Raw genomic sequence first — 15,000 nt, forward strand, 5'->3', positions numbered from 1 at the left:
TGTTACTAACACAGGACTTCACATTGTGTTACTAACACAGGACTTCACATTGTGTTACTAACACAGGACTTCACATTGTGTTACTAACACAGGACTTCACATTGTGTTACTAACACAGGACTTCACATTGTGTTACTAACACAGGACTTCACATTGTGTTACTAACAGGACTTCACATTGTGTTACTAACACAGGACTTCACATTGTGTTACTAACACAGGACTTCACATTGTGTTACTAACACAGGACTTCACATTGTGTTACTAACACATCACTTCATATTGTGTTACTAACACAGGACTTCACACTGTGTTACTAACACAGGACTTCACATTGTGTTACTAACACAGGACTTCACATTGTGTTACTAACACAGGACTTCACATTGTGTTACTAACACAGGACTTCACATTGTGTTACTAACACAGGACTTCACATTGTGTTACTAACAGGACTTCACATTGTGTTACTAACACAGGACTTCACATTGTGTTACTAACACAGGACTTCACATTGTGTTACTAACAGGACTTCACATTGTGTTACCAACACAGGACTTCACATTGTGTTACTAACAGGACTTCACATTGTGTTACTAACACAGGACTTCATATTGTGTTACTAACACAGGACTTCACATTGTGTTACTAACAGGACTTCATATTGTGTTACTAACACAGGACTTCACATTGTGTTACTAACACAGGACTTCACATTGTGTTACCAACACAGGACTTCACATTGTGTTACTAACACAGGACTTCACATTGTGTTACTAACACAGGACTTCACATTGTGTTACTAACACAGGACTTCACATTGTGTTACTAACAGGACTTCACATTGTGTTACTAACACAGGACTTCACACTGTGTTACTAACAGGACTTCATATTGTGTTACTAACACAGGACTTCACATTGTGTTACTAACAGGACTTCACATTGTGTTACTAACACAGGACTTCACATTGTGTTACTAACACAGGACTTCACATTGTGTTACTAACACAAGACTTCACATTGTGTTACTAACACAGGACTTCACATTGTGTTACTAACACAGGACTTCTCATTTGAAACCAGACCATAAGGTGGACAGTGTTTTGTATATCTTGTGACAGATGTGTGTGGTGCGTCGTAACATATGGCTGAAGATGGAATGAACAGTGAAAATAATTCCACTCACACACAGAGTGTAGTCTAGATGTGAGATGTCTAGAGCTGTCAGCAGGGGGAGAATGGAGTCCTGACATGCTTTATTTAACCTTTATTTAACTAGGCAAGTCAGTTAAGAACAAATTCTGATTTTCAATGATGGCCTAGGAACAGTGGGTTAACTGCCTTGTTCAGGGGAAGGACAACAGATTTTTTACCTTGTCAGCTCAGGGATTAGATCCAGCAACCTTTCAGTTACTAGTCCAACACTCTAAAAACTAGGCTACCTGCCGTCCCAAAGTCAGCACTAGAGAGAGACCAAACTCTCGGGGAGGACAAACTCTCAGGGAGGAGATGTGAGCAGGGTCAGATTAGGGAGAGACCAAACTCTCTGGGAGGAGATGTGAGCAGGGTCAGATTAGGGAGAAACCAAACACTCAGGGAGGAGATGTGAGCAGCGTCAGATTAGGGAGAGACCAAACTCTCTGGGAGGAGATGTGAGCAGGGTCAGATTAGGGAGAGACCAAACTCTCTGGGAGGAGATGTGAGCAGGGTCAGATTAGGGAGAGACCAAACTCTCTGGGAGGAGATGTGAGCAGGGTCAAATTAGGGAGAGACCAAACTCTCTGGGAGGAGATGTGAGCAGGGTCAGATTAGGGAGAGACCAAACTCTCTGGGAGGAGATGTGAGCAGGGTCAGATTAGGGAGAGACCAAACTCTCTGGGAGGAGATGTGAGCAGGGTCAGATTAGGGAGAGACCAAACTCTCAGGGAGGAGATGTGAGCAGGGTCAGATTAGGGAGAGACCAAACTCCCTGGGAGGAGATGTGAGCAGGGTCAGATTAGGGAGAGACCAAACTCTCAGGGAGGAGATGTGAGCAGGGTCAGATTAGGGAGAGACCAAACTCCCTGGGAGGAGATGTGAGCAGGGTCAGATTAGGGAGAGACCAAACACTCAGGGAGGAGATGTGAGCAGGGTCAGATTAGGGAGAGACCAAACTCTCTGGGAGGAGATGTGACCAGGGTCAGATTAGGGAGAAACCAAACTCTAAGGGAGGAGATGTGAGCAGGGTCAGATTAGGGAGAGACCAAACTTTCTGGGAGGAGATGTGAGCAGGGTCAGATTAGGGAGAGACCAAACTCTCTGGGAGGAGATGTGAGCAGGGTCAGATTAGGGAGAGACCAAACACTCAGGGAGGAGATGTGAGCAGGGTCAGATTAGGGAGAGACCAAACTCTCTGGGAGGAGATGTGACCAGGGTCAGATTAGGGAGAAACCAAACTCTAAGGGAGGAGATGTGAGCAGGGTCAGATTAGGGAGAGACCAAACACTCAGGGAGGAGATGTGAGCAGGGTCAGATTAGGGAGAGACCAAACTCTCAGGGAGGAGATGTGAGCAGGGTCAGATTAGGGAGAGATCAAACTCCCTGGGAGGAGATGTGAGCAGGGTCAGATTAGGGAGAGACCAAACACTCAGGGAGGAGATGTGAGCAGGGTCAGATAAGGGAGAGACCAAACTCTCAGGGAGGAGATGTGAGCAGGGTCAGATTAGGGAGAGACCAAACTCTCTGGGAGGAGATGTGACCAGGGTCAGATTAGGGAGAGACCAAACTCTCAGGGAGGAGATGTGAGCAGGGTCAGATTAGGGAGAGACCAAACTCTCTGGGAGGAGATGTGAGCAGGGTCAGATTAGGGAGAGACCAAACTCTCTGGGAGGAGATGTGAGCAGGGTCAGATTAGGGAGAGACCAAACTCTCTGGGAGGAGATGTGAGCAGGGTCAGATTAGGGAGAGACCAAACTCTCTGGGAGGAGATGGAATCCACAGAGCTGGAATCCACCACACAGACATCACCCAGAGCCAAAACCTCATTCTGGAAGTTTGGAAAGCAAAGTGGTGTGACAGCATTTCCTGTATCCATTTAGACTGGCAATATGGAAACCATTAAGGAGCTTGAAGAAAATAAAAAGCTGCAGTACATTGGTCATGTTGTGTTTGCACCGACATCTTGGGTAAATGTGAGTTTTGTAATGTGGTGTTTTATCAGCTCGAAGCATCCCGTTGAGAGGGAGAGAGCTATTGGACAGTTATACTGAATGACTGTAGTGGATGGGGAATTTGTTCTTCTCAGAATACTCCATCAAGATCTACACTGAAGTCCATGTTGTGAAGGACTTTATATCAACTAAATATGTAACAGTGGAATACACCTACAGTTTAAGCACAGAGAAAGCACATGAAAGAAATATGGTGACATCATGTTTCAACATCGTATGCACTGCAGATGACACATTGTGTCATTACACAGCAGCCCATTAACTAAAAGGGTGTGACTAGGACCAGAGTAGCGGTGACACATCTATCCTCATGTCCTCATTTTGGATTTGACCCAGCTTCTACAGGGCCTTTAGTGAACTAAGACACTGTAGATAGACAGACAGACAGACAGACAGACAGACAGACAGACAGTCTGTGTGTGTTTCTACCTCAATGTGTGTGTTTCTACCTCAATGTGTGTATTTCTATCTCAATGTGTGTATTTCTATCTCAATGTGTGTAATTCTCTCAATGTGTGTCATTCTATCTCAATGTGTGTATTTCTATCTCAATGTGTGTATTTCTATCTCAATGTGTGTCATTCTATCTCAATGTGTGTATTTCTATCTCAATGTGTGTATTTCTATCTCAATGTGTGTAATTTTATCTCAATGTGTGTATTTCTATCTCAGTGTGTGTCAATCTATCTCAATGTGTGTCATTCTATCTCAATGTGTGTCATTCTATCTCAATGTGTGTCATTTTCTCAATGTGTGTATTTCTATCTCAATGTGTGTCATTCTCTCAATGTGTGTATTTCTATCTCAATGTGTGTATTTCTATCTCAATGTGTGCCATTCTATCTCAATGTGTGTATTTCTATCTCAATGTGTGTATTTCTATCTCAATGTGTGTCATTCTATCACAATGTGTGTATTTCTATCTCAATGTGTGTCATTCTATCTCAATGTGTGTCATTCTATCTCAATGTGTGTCATTCTATCACAATGTGTGCATTTCTATCTCAATGTGTGTCATTCTATCACAATGTGTGTATTTCTATCTCAATGTGTGTATTTCTATCTCAATGTGTGTCATTCTATCTCAATGAAACCTCCTCTTCCCCGTAGCGGGAAACACTGCAATGCAAAGTGTTAAAAGGAGACAAAAGACTCTTGGCCGAGGTTCAAGAGGAGAGCACCTCCAGGCAGTACTGGCTGTGGCTCGGCTCACTGCTGCTGAAAGAGAAGGCTGCGTTTCCCCCCATGTCTCTCTGTCTCCATTTAATTACACTGAGGCTGACAGACATGGTGCTTAAAGACGCAAAACAAAAAGACAGGGTCAAAAATAAACCACTGCAGTCATTCATTGAGGGCGCGTCACAGACACAGTCCCTACAGTTTACTGTAGATAATGGACTTGTATTCATATCACAGGAGATTGGTGACACCTTCATTGGAGAGAACATGCTCATTCTACTGACTGGAGCGGAATCAGTGGAATGATAACAAATCCATCAAAAACATTCCATTTGCTCCGTTCCGGACGTTATTATGAGCCTTCCTCCCGTCAGCAGCCTCCTGTGATTCAGATACTTCAAGTCCGACAAGCTTGAAGCATGTCCTGTAGGTTATAAGATGCTGAGCAGGCTATCCTTATGTAGTGAGGGTGTCCAGGATGTGTCTGTATCTGAACCAGAGGAGGCTGCTGAGGGGAGGACAGCTCATAATAACATCTGGAACGGAGCGAATGGAACGGCATCAAACTCCTGGAAACCATGGAAACCATGTGTTTGATGTATTTGATACCGTTCCACTGATACCATTACCACAAGCCCATCCTCCCCAATTAAGGTACCACCAACCTCCTGTGATCTGAACATGCATTGTTGCATCGCCAAACAAACCGTAATCAAACAGTAACACCTTGTACCTATTCAGTGATGGTTTTCTCTGTAGGTCCATTGGATCCGAACAGAACAGTGTCAAACCCTGGGCTTTTAATGCACAGGCAACTGGTACATCAGCAGTGCCTTTACAATGTCTCATATTTCTCCTCTTTAAGAGACTGAGGACATCAAGACACTGTTTTGGAATCAGTGAAAAAGCTATTGGGTCTGTCATCTTTTTGCAGGGGACATTGAGACACTGATTAGGGGTCAGTGAAAAATCTGTTGAGACTAAAGAGGGGGCTCAGTACATGACCAAAAGTATGTGGACACCTGCTCGTCCAACATCTCATTCCAAAATCATGGGCATTAATATGGAGTTGGTCCCCTCCCTTTGCTGCTATAACAGCCTCCACTCTTCTGGGAAGGCTTTCCACTAGGTGTTGGAACATTGCTGCGGGGACTGGCTTCCATTCAGCCACAAGAGCGTTAGTGAGGTCGGGCAATGATGTTGGGGGATTAGGCCTGGCTCGCAGTTGGCGTTCCAATTCATCCCAAAGGTGTTTGATGGGGTTGAGGTACTGAATCATACTGAATCATACTGAATCATACTGAATCATGCTTCAAGCTTGTCGGACTTGAAGTATCTGAATCACAGGAGGCTGCTGACGGGAGGAAGGCTCATAATAACATCCGGAACGGAGCAAATGGAATGTTTTTGATGGATTTGTTATCATTCCACTGATTCCGCTCCAGTCAGTAGAACGAGCCTGTTCTCTCCAATGAAGGTGTCACCAATCTCCTGTGATATGAATACAAGTCCATTATCTACAGTAAACTGTAGGGACTGTGTCTGTGACGCGCCCTCAATGAAGGTGTCACCAATCTCCTGTGATATGAATACAAGTCCATTATCTACAGTAAACTGTAGGGACTGTGTCTGTGACGCGCCCTCAATGAATGTGTCCCCAATCTCCTGTGATATGAATACAAGTCCATTATCTACAGTAAACTGTAGGGACTGTGTCTGTGACGCGCCCTCAATGAAGGTGTCCCCAATCTCCTGTGATATGAATACAAGTCCATTATCTACAGTAAACTGTAGGGACTGTGTCTGTGACGCGCCCTCAATGAATGACTGCAGTGCTGTTTATTTTTGACCCTGTCTTTTTGTTTTGTGTCTTTAAGCACCATGTCTGTCAGCCTCAGTGTAATTAAATGGAGACAGAGAGACATGGGGGGAAACGCAGCCTTCTCTTTCAGCAGCAGTGAGCCGAGCCTCTGTGCAGACCAGTCAAGTTCTTCCACATCGATCTCGACAAACCATTTCTGTATGGACCTCACTTTGTGCACAGGGGCATTGTCATGCTGAAGCATTAAGATTTCCCTTCATTGGAACTAAGGGGCCTAGCCCGAACCATGAAAAACAGCCCCAGACCATTATTCCTCCTCCACCAAACTTTACAGTTGTCACTATGCATTCGGGCAGGTAGCGTTCTTCTGGCATCCGCCAAACCCAGATTTGTCCGTCGGACTGCCAGATGGCGAAGCGTGATTCATCTCTCCAGAGAACGCGTTTCCACTGCTCCAGAGTCCAATGGCGACGAGCTTTACACCATTCCAGCCGATGGCTGGAATTGCGCATGGTGATCTTAGGCTTGTGTGTGGCTGCTCGGCCATGGAAACCCATTTCATGAAGCTCCCAACGAACAGTTCTTGTTGCTTCCAGAGGCAGTTTGGAACTCTGTAGTGAGTGTTGCAACCAAGACAGACGATTTTTACACTACGCGTTTCAGCACTCGGTAGTCCCGTTCGGTGAGCTTTTGTGGCCTACCACTTCGCGGCTGAGACGTTGTTGCTCCTAGATGTTTCCACTTCACAATAACAGCACTTACAGTTGCCCGGGGAAGCTCTAGTAGGGCAGAAATGTATTTGAAAGGTGGTAAAGATTTGGCATGGGTCCCCAGATCCTCAAAAAGTTCTACAGCTGCACCATCGAGAGCATCCTGACCGGTTGCATCACCGTCTGGTATGGCAACTGCTCGGCATCCGACCGTAAGGCGCTACAGAGGGTAGTGCGTACAGCACTGCGGCCAAGCTTCCTGCCATCCAGGACCTATATACTAGGCAGTGTCAGAGGAAGGCTGAACAATTCATCAAATGGCCACCCGGACTATTTATATTGACTGCCCTCATAGTCACTTTACCCCTACCTACATGTACAAATGACCTTGACTAACCTGTATCCCCGCACATTGACTCGGTACCGGTTCCCCCTGTATATAGACTCGGTATTGTTATTTTATTGTGTTACTTTTGATTAGATTTTTACTTTAGTTTATTTAGTAAATATTTTCTTAACTCTATTTCTTGAACTGCATTGTTGGTTAAGGGCTTGTAAGTAAGCATTTCACAGCAAGGTCTACACCTGTTGTATTCAGCGAATGTGAGAAATACAATTTGATTTGAACAAATGACGGTGCCACGTTGAAAGTCACTGAGCTCTTCAGTAAGGCCATTCAACTGCCTGTGTTTGTCTATGGAGATTGCATGGCTGTGTGCTCGATTTTGTACACCTGTCAGCAACGGGTGTGGCTGAAATAGCCAAATCCACTCATTTGAAGGGGTGTCCACATACATTTGTATATGTAGTTGGGGTCTCAAGTCAGTGCAGAAGAAAGCACATTAGTGATGTTTGCGGTCTCACACAAGTGGGCTGGATAACACTGTCTTGATGACAAACATAGATGACAGAATATCGTCAGGGTGATGCTAGAATGATGGGAGGATGTCAGTTATCATGTGCAGTGTGAGTGATCCAGTTCTATGATCCCTCCTTATGTTGATTGGTTCGATTCTTTTATCTATCTGTATTCTATGTTTGGCTGAAATCTACCGGATCAAGACAGTGTTATCCAATTATGGCATGCTGTAAAAGATGATTGATTTATGCTCTGGTAAATGCACAAATGATGTGGGAGGGAGGTCACCACCATGGGAACTAAAACTGAATTCAATTTGAATAGGGTCCTACCTAGCTATTTTCCCACCAAACTTGATTCTTACAGACAACAAATATTTTAAATGGCAACGATAAATGTCCCAATAAACTAAAAAGTATATGATGTTATTTTCATCAATACTTTCTGTCATTGAAACTGGTCACATGGTTCAGGGATGTTGAGTCTGAATGAAGTCTGAATGGAAGGTGTTGATGTAAATAACATCATATACTTTTTAGTTTATTGGGACATTTATCGTTGCCATTAAAAATATTTGTTGTCTGTAAGAATCAAGTTTGGTGGGAAAATAGCAAGGTAGGACCATATTGAAATTGAATTCAGTTTTAGTTTCCATGGTGGTGACCTCCCTCCCACATCATTTGTGCATTTACCAGAGCATAAATCAATCATCTTTTACAGCAAGCCATAATTTACAGAAGGAAACGCTGTACGACTGGTACATCTTGACGTGAACCTGTGTTTAAACTTCTCCACTTTCACTTGAAAAAGAGGGTAACCTGCATTCTAAAGTCAGTTATCGCTTCGAAGTCAATTATCATAATAAAAACACTTATTGAGGTATTGTTATCACTAAATTGTTTAAATTCTGATCTCAACATAATGCATTATCTCATCACAGGTTCCAGACCAGCTGTACATTGTAGATATAATATAAAAAAGGTGATTATCCACTATTAGATCTATTGATCATCAATAATGTTTTCATTACTAAACTTCAACTACAGATGTAGGATCTTCATTTGAGCCAGTTTGCTACAGCAGGAAAATAATCCTGTAGCACCAGGAAATGTGAATTATTACGTGGATTATAATAAATTGACATTTTTGTAGGGGTTGATACATTTTTCGTAAGGGAAAATCAAGTCTGAAATTTCAAAGTGGAAATTGCAAACTTCAGAAGCCTTTTCAAAACCTCAAATACGCTAACGTTTTACTTTTCCTGCACTGTAGGAAGGTTCTCCTGCAACAGGGTGATCAGATTAAGATCCTACATCTGTATGCAGACATGTTTACCTACTACCTGTGACAAGATTCGGATGTGTGTTCTATTTACACAGATCATGGACTCCCACTTCACTACCCTAGAATTAGCCCACTTCATTCTCAGTTCAACATGGGGTCAGCAGCACACCACAGCCCTCACAAGCCTCTTCCCAAGCCAAGGGTCTCCTCCTCTGAAGGGGGCTGGGGGTTTATTTAACGTGCTCCTCGTGTCTTTAAATCCTGACAAAGGAAAACAATGAGAGGTGGTAAGTCAGGAGCAGTGTTTTCAGACCAGAGTTGTTTTATTAGGGCACACCAAAGCAAAACGTTTTGCAATGGAGTTCAGAGTCCCTCACTGACTCAGTTTTCTTCTGTTTGCCTAATGAATACAACCCAAATGAGATGGAAGACAAGATGGTAGATTTTGGATGGTGGAGCCCCCTATTCCCCCGGCCACCGCCAACTTCCTTCACCATTGGCTGTTCTATCCCGCCACCACAGACCACACACTTGGCTTGGAGCAGCTAGGCAGGAGATCGAGACAGACGTGAACACTTCTTGGAATTTTTGGGGCAGCAAGAATGCCCTTGGTCTTGATCACAAGGTTGGAAAATGGAGTGCTGTGAAAATGTTAACAGACCCATCATGTCCCAGAACACATATAGCTACTAAGTTTGTATAAGGTTCTTCTTGATTGAATCTATCATACAGTATGGCACCATTCATGTGATCATGGAATGTCTGCTTATTTAACCATGTGGGCTACAGTCATTCAACTAGAAACAATTATTATGTGATAATTTGCAATACTGTGAAAACCACTTCACAAATGCCCATGAATAGCCTTTTTGTAGGCCTAATACTGCAAATTCAAACAACATATAAAAACAACTTTCAATGGTTGAGCGATGTGGCTCTGCTTCGTTCTGTACCACAAACGCAGTATAATCAGCTCTTGTTTACTTTTCAAGCTTAAAGCTAATTACAGCTTTCAAAACGCAGCGGCTCAGATCTTCGTCAGAGACAAAAAACAAAATGTCCGCCCTGTCAGAGTGAAGAAAAGCACAGACGTCTCAAGACACGATTCATACTGCTTACATTGCTTTTCCAGCCAGTCATTCTCTCTCGTTCTCTTACCCAAATAAGAGAGCTTCCACAAATACGTGTGTTGTTGAAAGACTCAAACAGGATGCCATTGTGTTATAAACACAGAACTTTCTCCTACTGGAGCCGGTCTGGGCCCATGTACCCACTGTGGTTTGTTGTGTAATCATCCAGCTATGTGTTTTCAGTTTCTCACCACCACCCTCTCTGTGTTTCCATTGGTATTGGGCTCTCGTCCCATGGATAGACTTGGGGGGGGAGAAATCTGATTTCCGCACAATGGAGCAGAAACCATTTATGAGGAGCAATGCTTTTTGGGGTGTTTGTACTTTCTACAGACTTGAGAGATAGATCTATGGTGTACCCAAGGCACATGTTCTTCAATGACATTAACATATATGTTTTTCCCTGATGTAGACCATTACCAGAAGTACTCACTGGGTCATTACATCTTATGTAAATGTGGCTGCATGGACTGTCTTCGTGTTTGGTCAGGACAGATGGTTTCGGTTTTATGTTGTAGTTTAATTCTAGACCCACAAATAATATCACTGGGAATTATCAAAGGAAGCTTCCCTCACCACATCCAGGCTGGCAGCTGATCAGTGGACGTGCCCTCCAAGCCTTCTTCAGGGGCCTTCTGGATCTTTGGTACAGCCAATCACATGTGAATTAACCTCATTTGGTTGATCCTGATGGTGGTAATTAAGTAACATAGCTATTTAATTGGAAGACTATGGCTGAAGCTTTTGCATGTACTGTTGAGCATAAAGGGTACATGCATTTACTTGTGTTTACCATCCACTACACCTCTGTTTTTTATCCTACAACTGATTACAATGTTATTTCACCACGACAATTCTACTGCCCTATCACGTCACAGATCAATACACAAAACACCACTAGAGAATATCAGTAAAAAGACTAAATCAAAGTTTGAAGACAGCCCAACATCTTAGAATACGAGTACTTTATTGTCAAAGTGTGAATGGCATAACTTTTTCAGGTGATTGATAAAATATGAGAACTAAACCAGGTGTGTCCTATTGTTTGCAGGATATATCTCTTTCAAAAGGCATTGAGAATGCATATATAGAATCCAAAGTGCATAATTCTGTTCCTTTTTTATTTCGTCCATATACACATTACACTATACATAAATAATTGCATTGTAAAAATGACTTGGTATTTACAAGTATAATATATTTCATATAATATATAAAACTTTATATTAAATCTAGGTAGATTATATTTGGGATAGTTGGTTGAGATAGCTGTCTGTGTGTCTGTGTGTGTGTGCTTGTGTGTACACATATACCTGTGAGCACCTGTGTAAGTAAAGACGTGTACTGTATTTGTGTTTTCCCATCTGTCTATCCATGTGTATGCCTGTCCATCCATCCATCCATCTATCCATCCATCCCTCTGTCTGGCTTCCTAGTCTGCGTGCTATCTGTGGGTATTGAGCAACACCTCCACCCAGCAGGGGCAGGAGGTGATGAACTGTCTGGAGTAGCAGGGGCCCCAGCCCTTGGCGAAGCTGATCCTCACACTGTGGGGGTCATAGGGGCCCTCCAGCCCCACAGGGGGCTCCATGCCCTGCTGCAGGATCCAGCTGGACTTGTCATAGTCAAACACTTTGAGTGAGTAGCCAGGCATCACCCTCCTCACCGTCAATCCCCTCACTGAGCTGGGCAGGTCCAGGGTGGGCGAGTGGACAAACACTGGGTGCTGGCTACGGTTGTAGATCCACACTCCGTCAGGTTCTTGGCTCAGGACAATCCCGTAGCCGATTTTGCTGCGCGTTCGCTGGACACAGCTGCCCGTGCTGCTGCTGCCACTACCGCCGCGGTGACTACGGTTGCCATGGTGACCACTGCCACCGTCGCAGCGGTGACTGTTGCTAGCGTTGGCAACGGCGTTGAGTTGGCCCAGGCAGAGGCCCGTGCCCTGAGGTAGGTCGTAGAAGATGCTGAGCGAGGGCTCGTGGGCCGGGTAGAGGCGGCCGACCCGCGTCCGCTGTTCCCAGTAGGCTACGCTGCACCAGTGGGAACGCCGCCCACAGGAGGATGAGGAGCCCACGGAGGTACCGGGGTCTGAGAAGGAGAGAGAGAGATTGTTATTGTTGTAACTCCATATACTTTTCATGCCAATAAAGCTGATATGAATTATATTCATTTGTGGGGGAGGTAGAGAGTAAAAGTTACTATCCTGCTAAAGGAAAAACCCTGAATATCTGAACTAACTAAAGCTAGAGTTTACTACAGTAAACTAACTAACTAACTAACTAAATAACTAACTAAAGCTAGAGTTTACTACAGTAAACTAACTAACTAACTAACTAACTAAATAACTAACTAAAGCTAGAGTTTACTACAGTAAACTAACTAACTAACTAACTAAATAACTAATTAAAGCTAGAGTTTACTACAGTCACTAACTTCAAGTAAAGACATGTGTCCATTGACCAGACTGATAGACCTAGGAGAGACCAGACTGATAGACTTAGGAGAGATACCAGACTGATAGACTTAGGAGAGATACCAGACTGATAGACCTAGGAGAGATACCAGACTGATAGACCGAGGAGAGAGACCAGACTGATAGACCTAGGAGAGATACCAGACTGATAGACCGAGGAGAGAGACCAGACTGATAGACCTAGGAGAGATACCAGACTGATAGACTTAGGAGAAGGACCAGACTGATAGACTTAGGAGAGGGACCAGACTGATAGACTGAGGAGAGAGACCAGACTGATAGACCTAGGAGAGATACCAGACTGATAGACCGAGGAGAGAGACCAGACTGATAGACCTAGGAGAGAGACCAGACTGATAGACTTAGGAGAGAGACCAGACTGATAGACCTAGGAGAAGGACCAGACTGATAGACCTAGAAGAGAGACCAGACTGATAGACCTAGGAGAAGGACCAGACTGATAGACCTAGGAGAAGGACCAGACTGATAGACCGAGGAGAAGGACCAGACTGATAGACTTAGGAGAGAGACCAGACTGATAGACTTAGGAGAGAGACCAGACTGATAGACTTAGGAGAGAGACCAGACTGATAGACTTAGGAGAAAGACCAGACTGATAGACCGAGGAGAGAGACCAGACTGATAGACCTAGAAGAGAGACCAGACTGATAGACCGAGGAGGGACCAGACTGATAGACTTAGGAGAGAGACCAGACTGATAGACCTAGGAGAAGGACCAGACTGATAGACCTAGGAGAGAGACCAGACTGATAGACCTAGGAGAGAGACCAGACTGATAGACCTAGGAGAAGGACCAGACTGATAGACTTAGGAGAGAGACCAGAATGATAGACCTAGGAGAGAGACCAGACTGATAGACTTAGGAGAGAGACCAGACTGATAGACCTAGGAGAGATACCAGACTGATAGACCTAGGAGAGGGACCAAGAGTGCGTGGTCATGGTTAGTGGATGGAAATGGAAACTGTAACATTTTCAACACAAAACAATCCTACTCCATCCTACTTACAAAAACTCCTCAGCTTCTAGTAAGTTCCTCGTTCCTCGTTTCCCATGAGCCATTAGTAGTAAGTTCTAAAAACCCTGGAAAAACTGTCATCTTGACCGGCAATACCCCACTGCCCCTTCCTCCCCCTCCACCTCTACACCCCTCCCCTCCGCATTCCAGACGGGTGAGCCCGCATGAGAGAGCCCCCCCTATCCCTCCATCTCATAGCCCCTACCCCCATGAGAGAGAGAGGGAGAAAGAAAAAGAGAGCGAGAGAGACCGAGAGAAAGGGAGAGAGAGAGAGAGAAAGAAAGGGAGAGAGAGAATCTATCCGTGTATTCTGTTGGGGGAGGACACAGAGAGCTGTGGGTTGGCAGCGCACTACATTGCTGCCTGCCATAAGATGAGGTACAGTGTCTGACAGACCAATCAACCTGCACATGTCTTCTACTGTATGATTATTGTTATTGTTCAATGAACGGTTATCTTTACCCTTGGTTATTGTTGTTACTGTTGTCCCGTTGACAATTTGGATTCTTATTGTTTTAATATTGTAAATATCCAAAGTAAGATTTGGCAATATATACATTGTTACATCATGCCAATAAAGCAAATTGAATTGAATTGAATTAAGAGAGAGAGAGAGAGAGAGAGAGAGAGAGAGAGAGAAAGGCAGAGAGAGAGAGAGAGAAAGGGATAGAGAGAGAGAGAAAGGGAGAGAGAGAGAGAAAGGTAGAGAGAGAGAGAGCGAGAGAAAGGGAGAGAGAGAGAGAAAGGCAGAGAGAGAGAGAGAGAGAGGGAGAGAGAGAGAGAGAAAGGGAGAGAGAGAAAGGGGGAGAGAGAGAGAGAAAGGGAGAGAGAGAAAGGGAGAGAGAGAGAGAGAGAGAAAGGGGGAGAGAAAGGGAGAGAGAGAGAGAGAGAGAGAGAGAGAAAGGGGGAGAGAAAGGGAGAGAGAGAGAGAGAGAGAGAGAGAAAGGGAGAGAGAGAAAGGGAGAGAGAGAGAGAGAGAGAAAGGGGGAGAGAAAGGGAGAGAGAGAGAGAGAGAGAGAGAGAAAGGGGGAGAGAAAGGGAGAGAGAGAGAGAGAGGAGAGAGAGAGAGAGAGAGAGAGAGAGAGAGGGCAGAGGGGGAGGGATTATGCAGCATTCAGCTCCCTAACAACCTAGCGCGAGCCAGCGAACCCCTGACCCCCCAGCCCTCATGCTATCAGCTCAGATTAACTCCCACACAGAGTGATGCCATTATTTTGCTCCAGAGACTCTATTGACACAGAGGATTTAAAGCCCATGCGCCTGTGGCCCCATTCCTTTCATACTCATGCTAG

General features: G+C 44.4%; 1 protein-coding gene across 1 annotated transcript in view; it reads right to left on the reverse strand.

The window, feature by feature from the left end:
* Nucleotides 1-11,144: 11,144 nt before the first annotated feature.
* The window catches only part of LOC106593554 (SMAD family member 6), a 29,779-nt gene continuing 25,923 nt past the window's right edge, over nt 11,145-15,000 (reverse strand). The window contains exon 4 of the mRNA XM_082969744.1: nt 11,145-12,285. Coding sequence (XP_082825870.1) covers nt 11,639-12,285 — 647 coding nt within the window. The 3' untranslated portion in view covers nt 11,145-11,638. The remainder of the gene's footprint in view (nt 12,286-15,000) is intronic.

Source organism: Salmo salar, chromosome 26, assembly GCF_965601325.2.
Source record: "Salmo salar chromosome 26, fSalSal1, whole genome shotgun sequence".
In the NCBI taxonomy this organism is placed as follows: domain Eukaryota; kingdom Metazoa; phylum Chordata; class Actinopteri; order Salmoniformes; family Salmonidae; genus Salmo; species Salmo salar.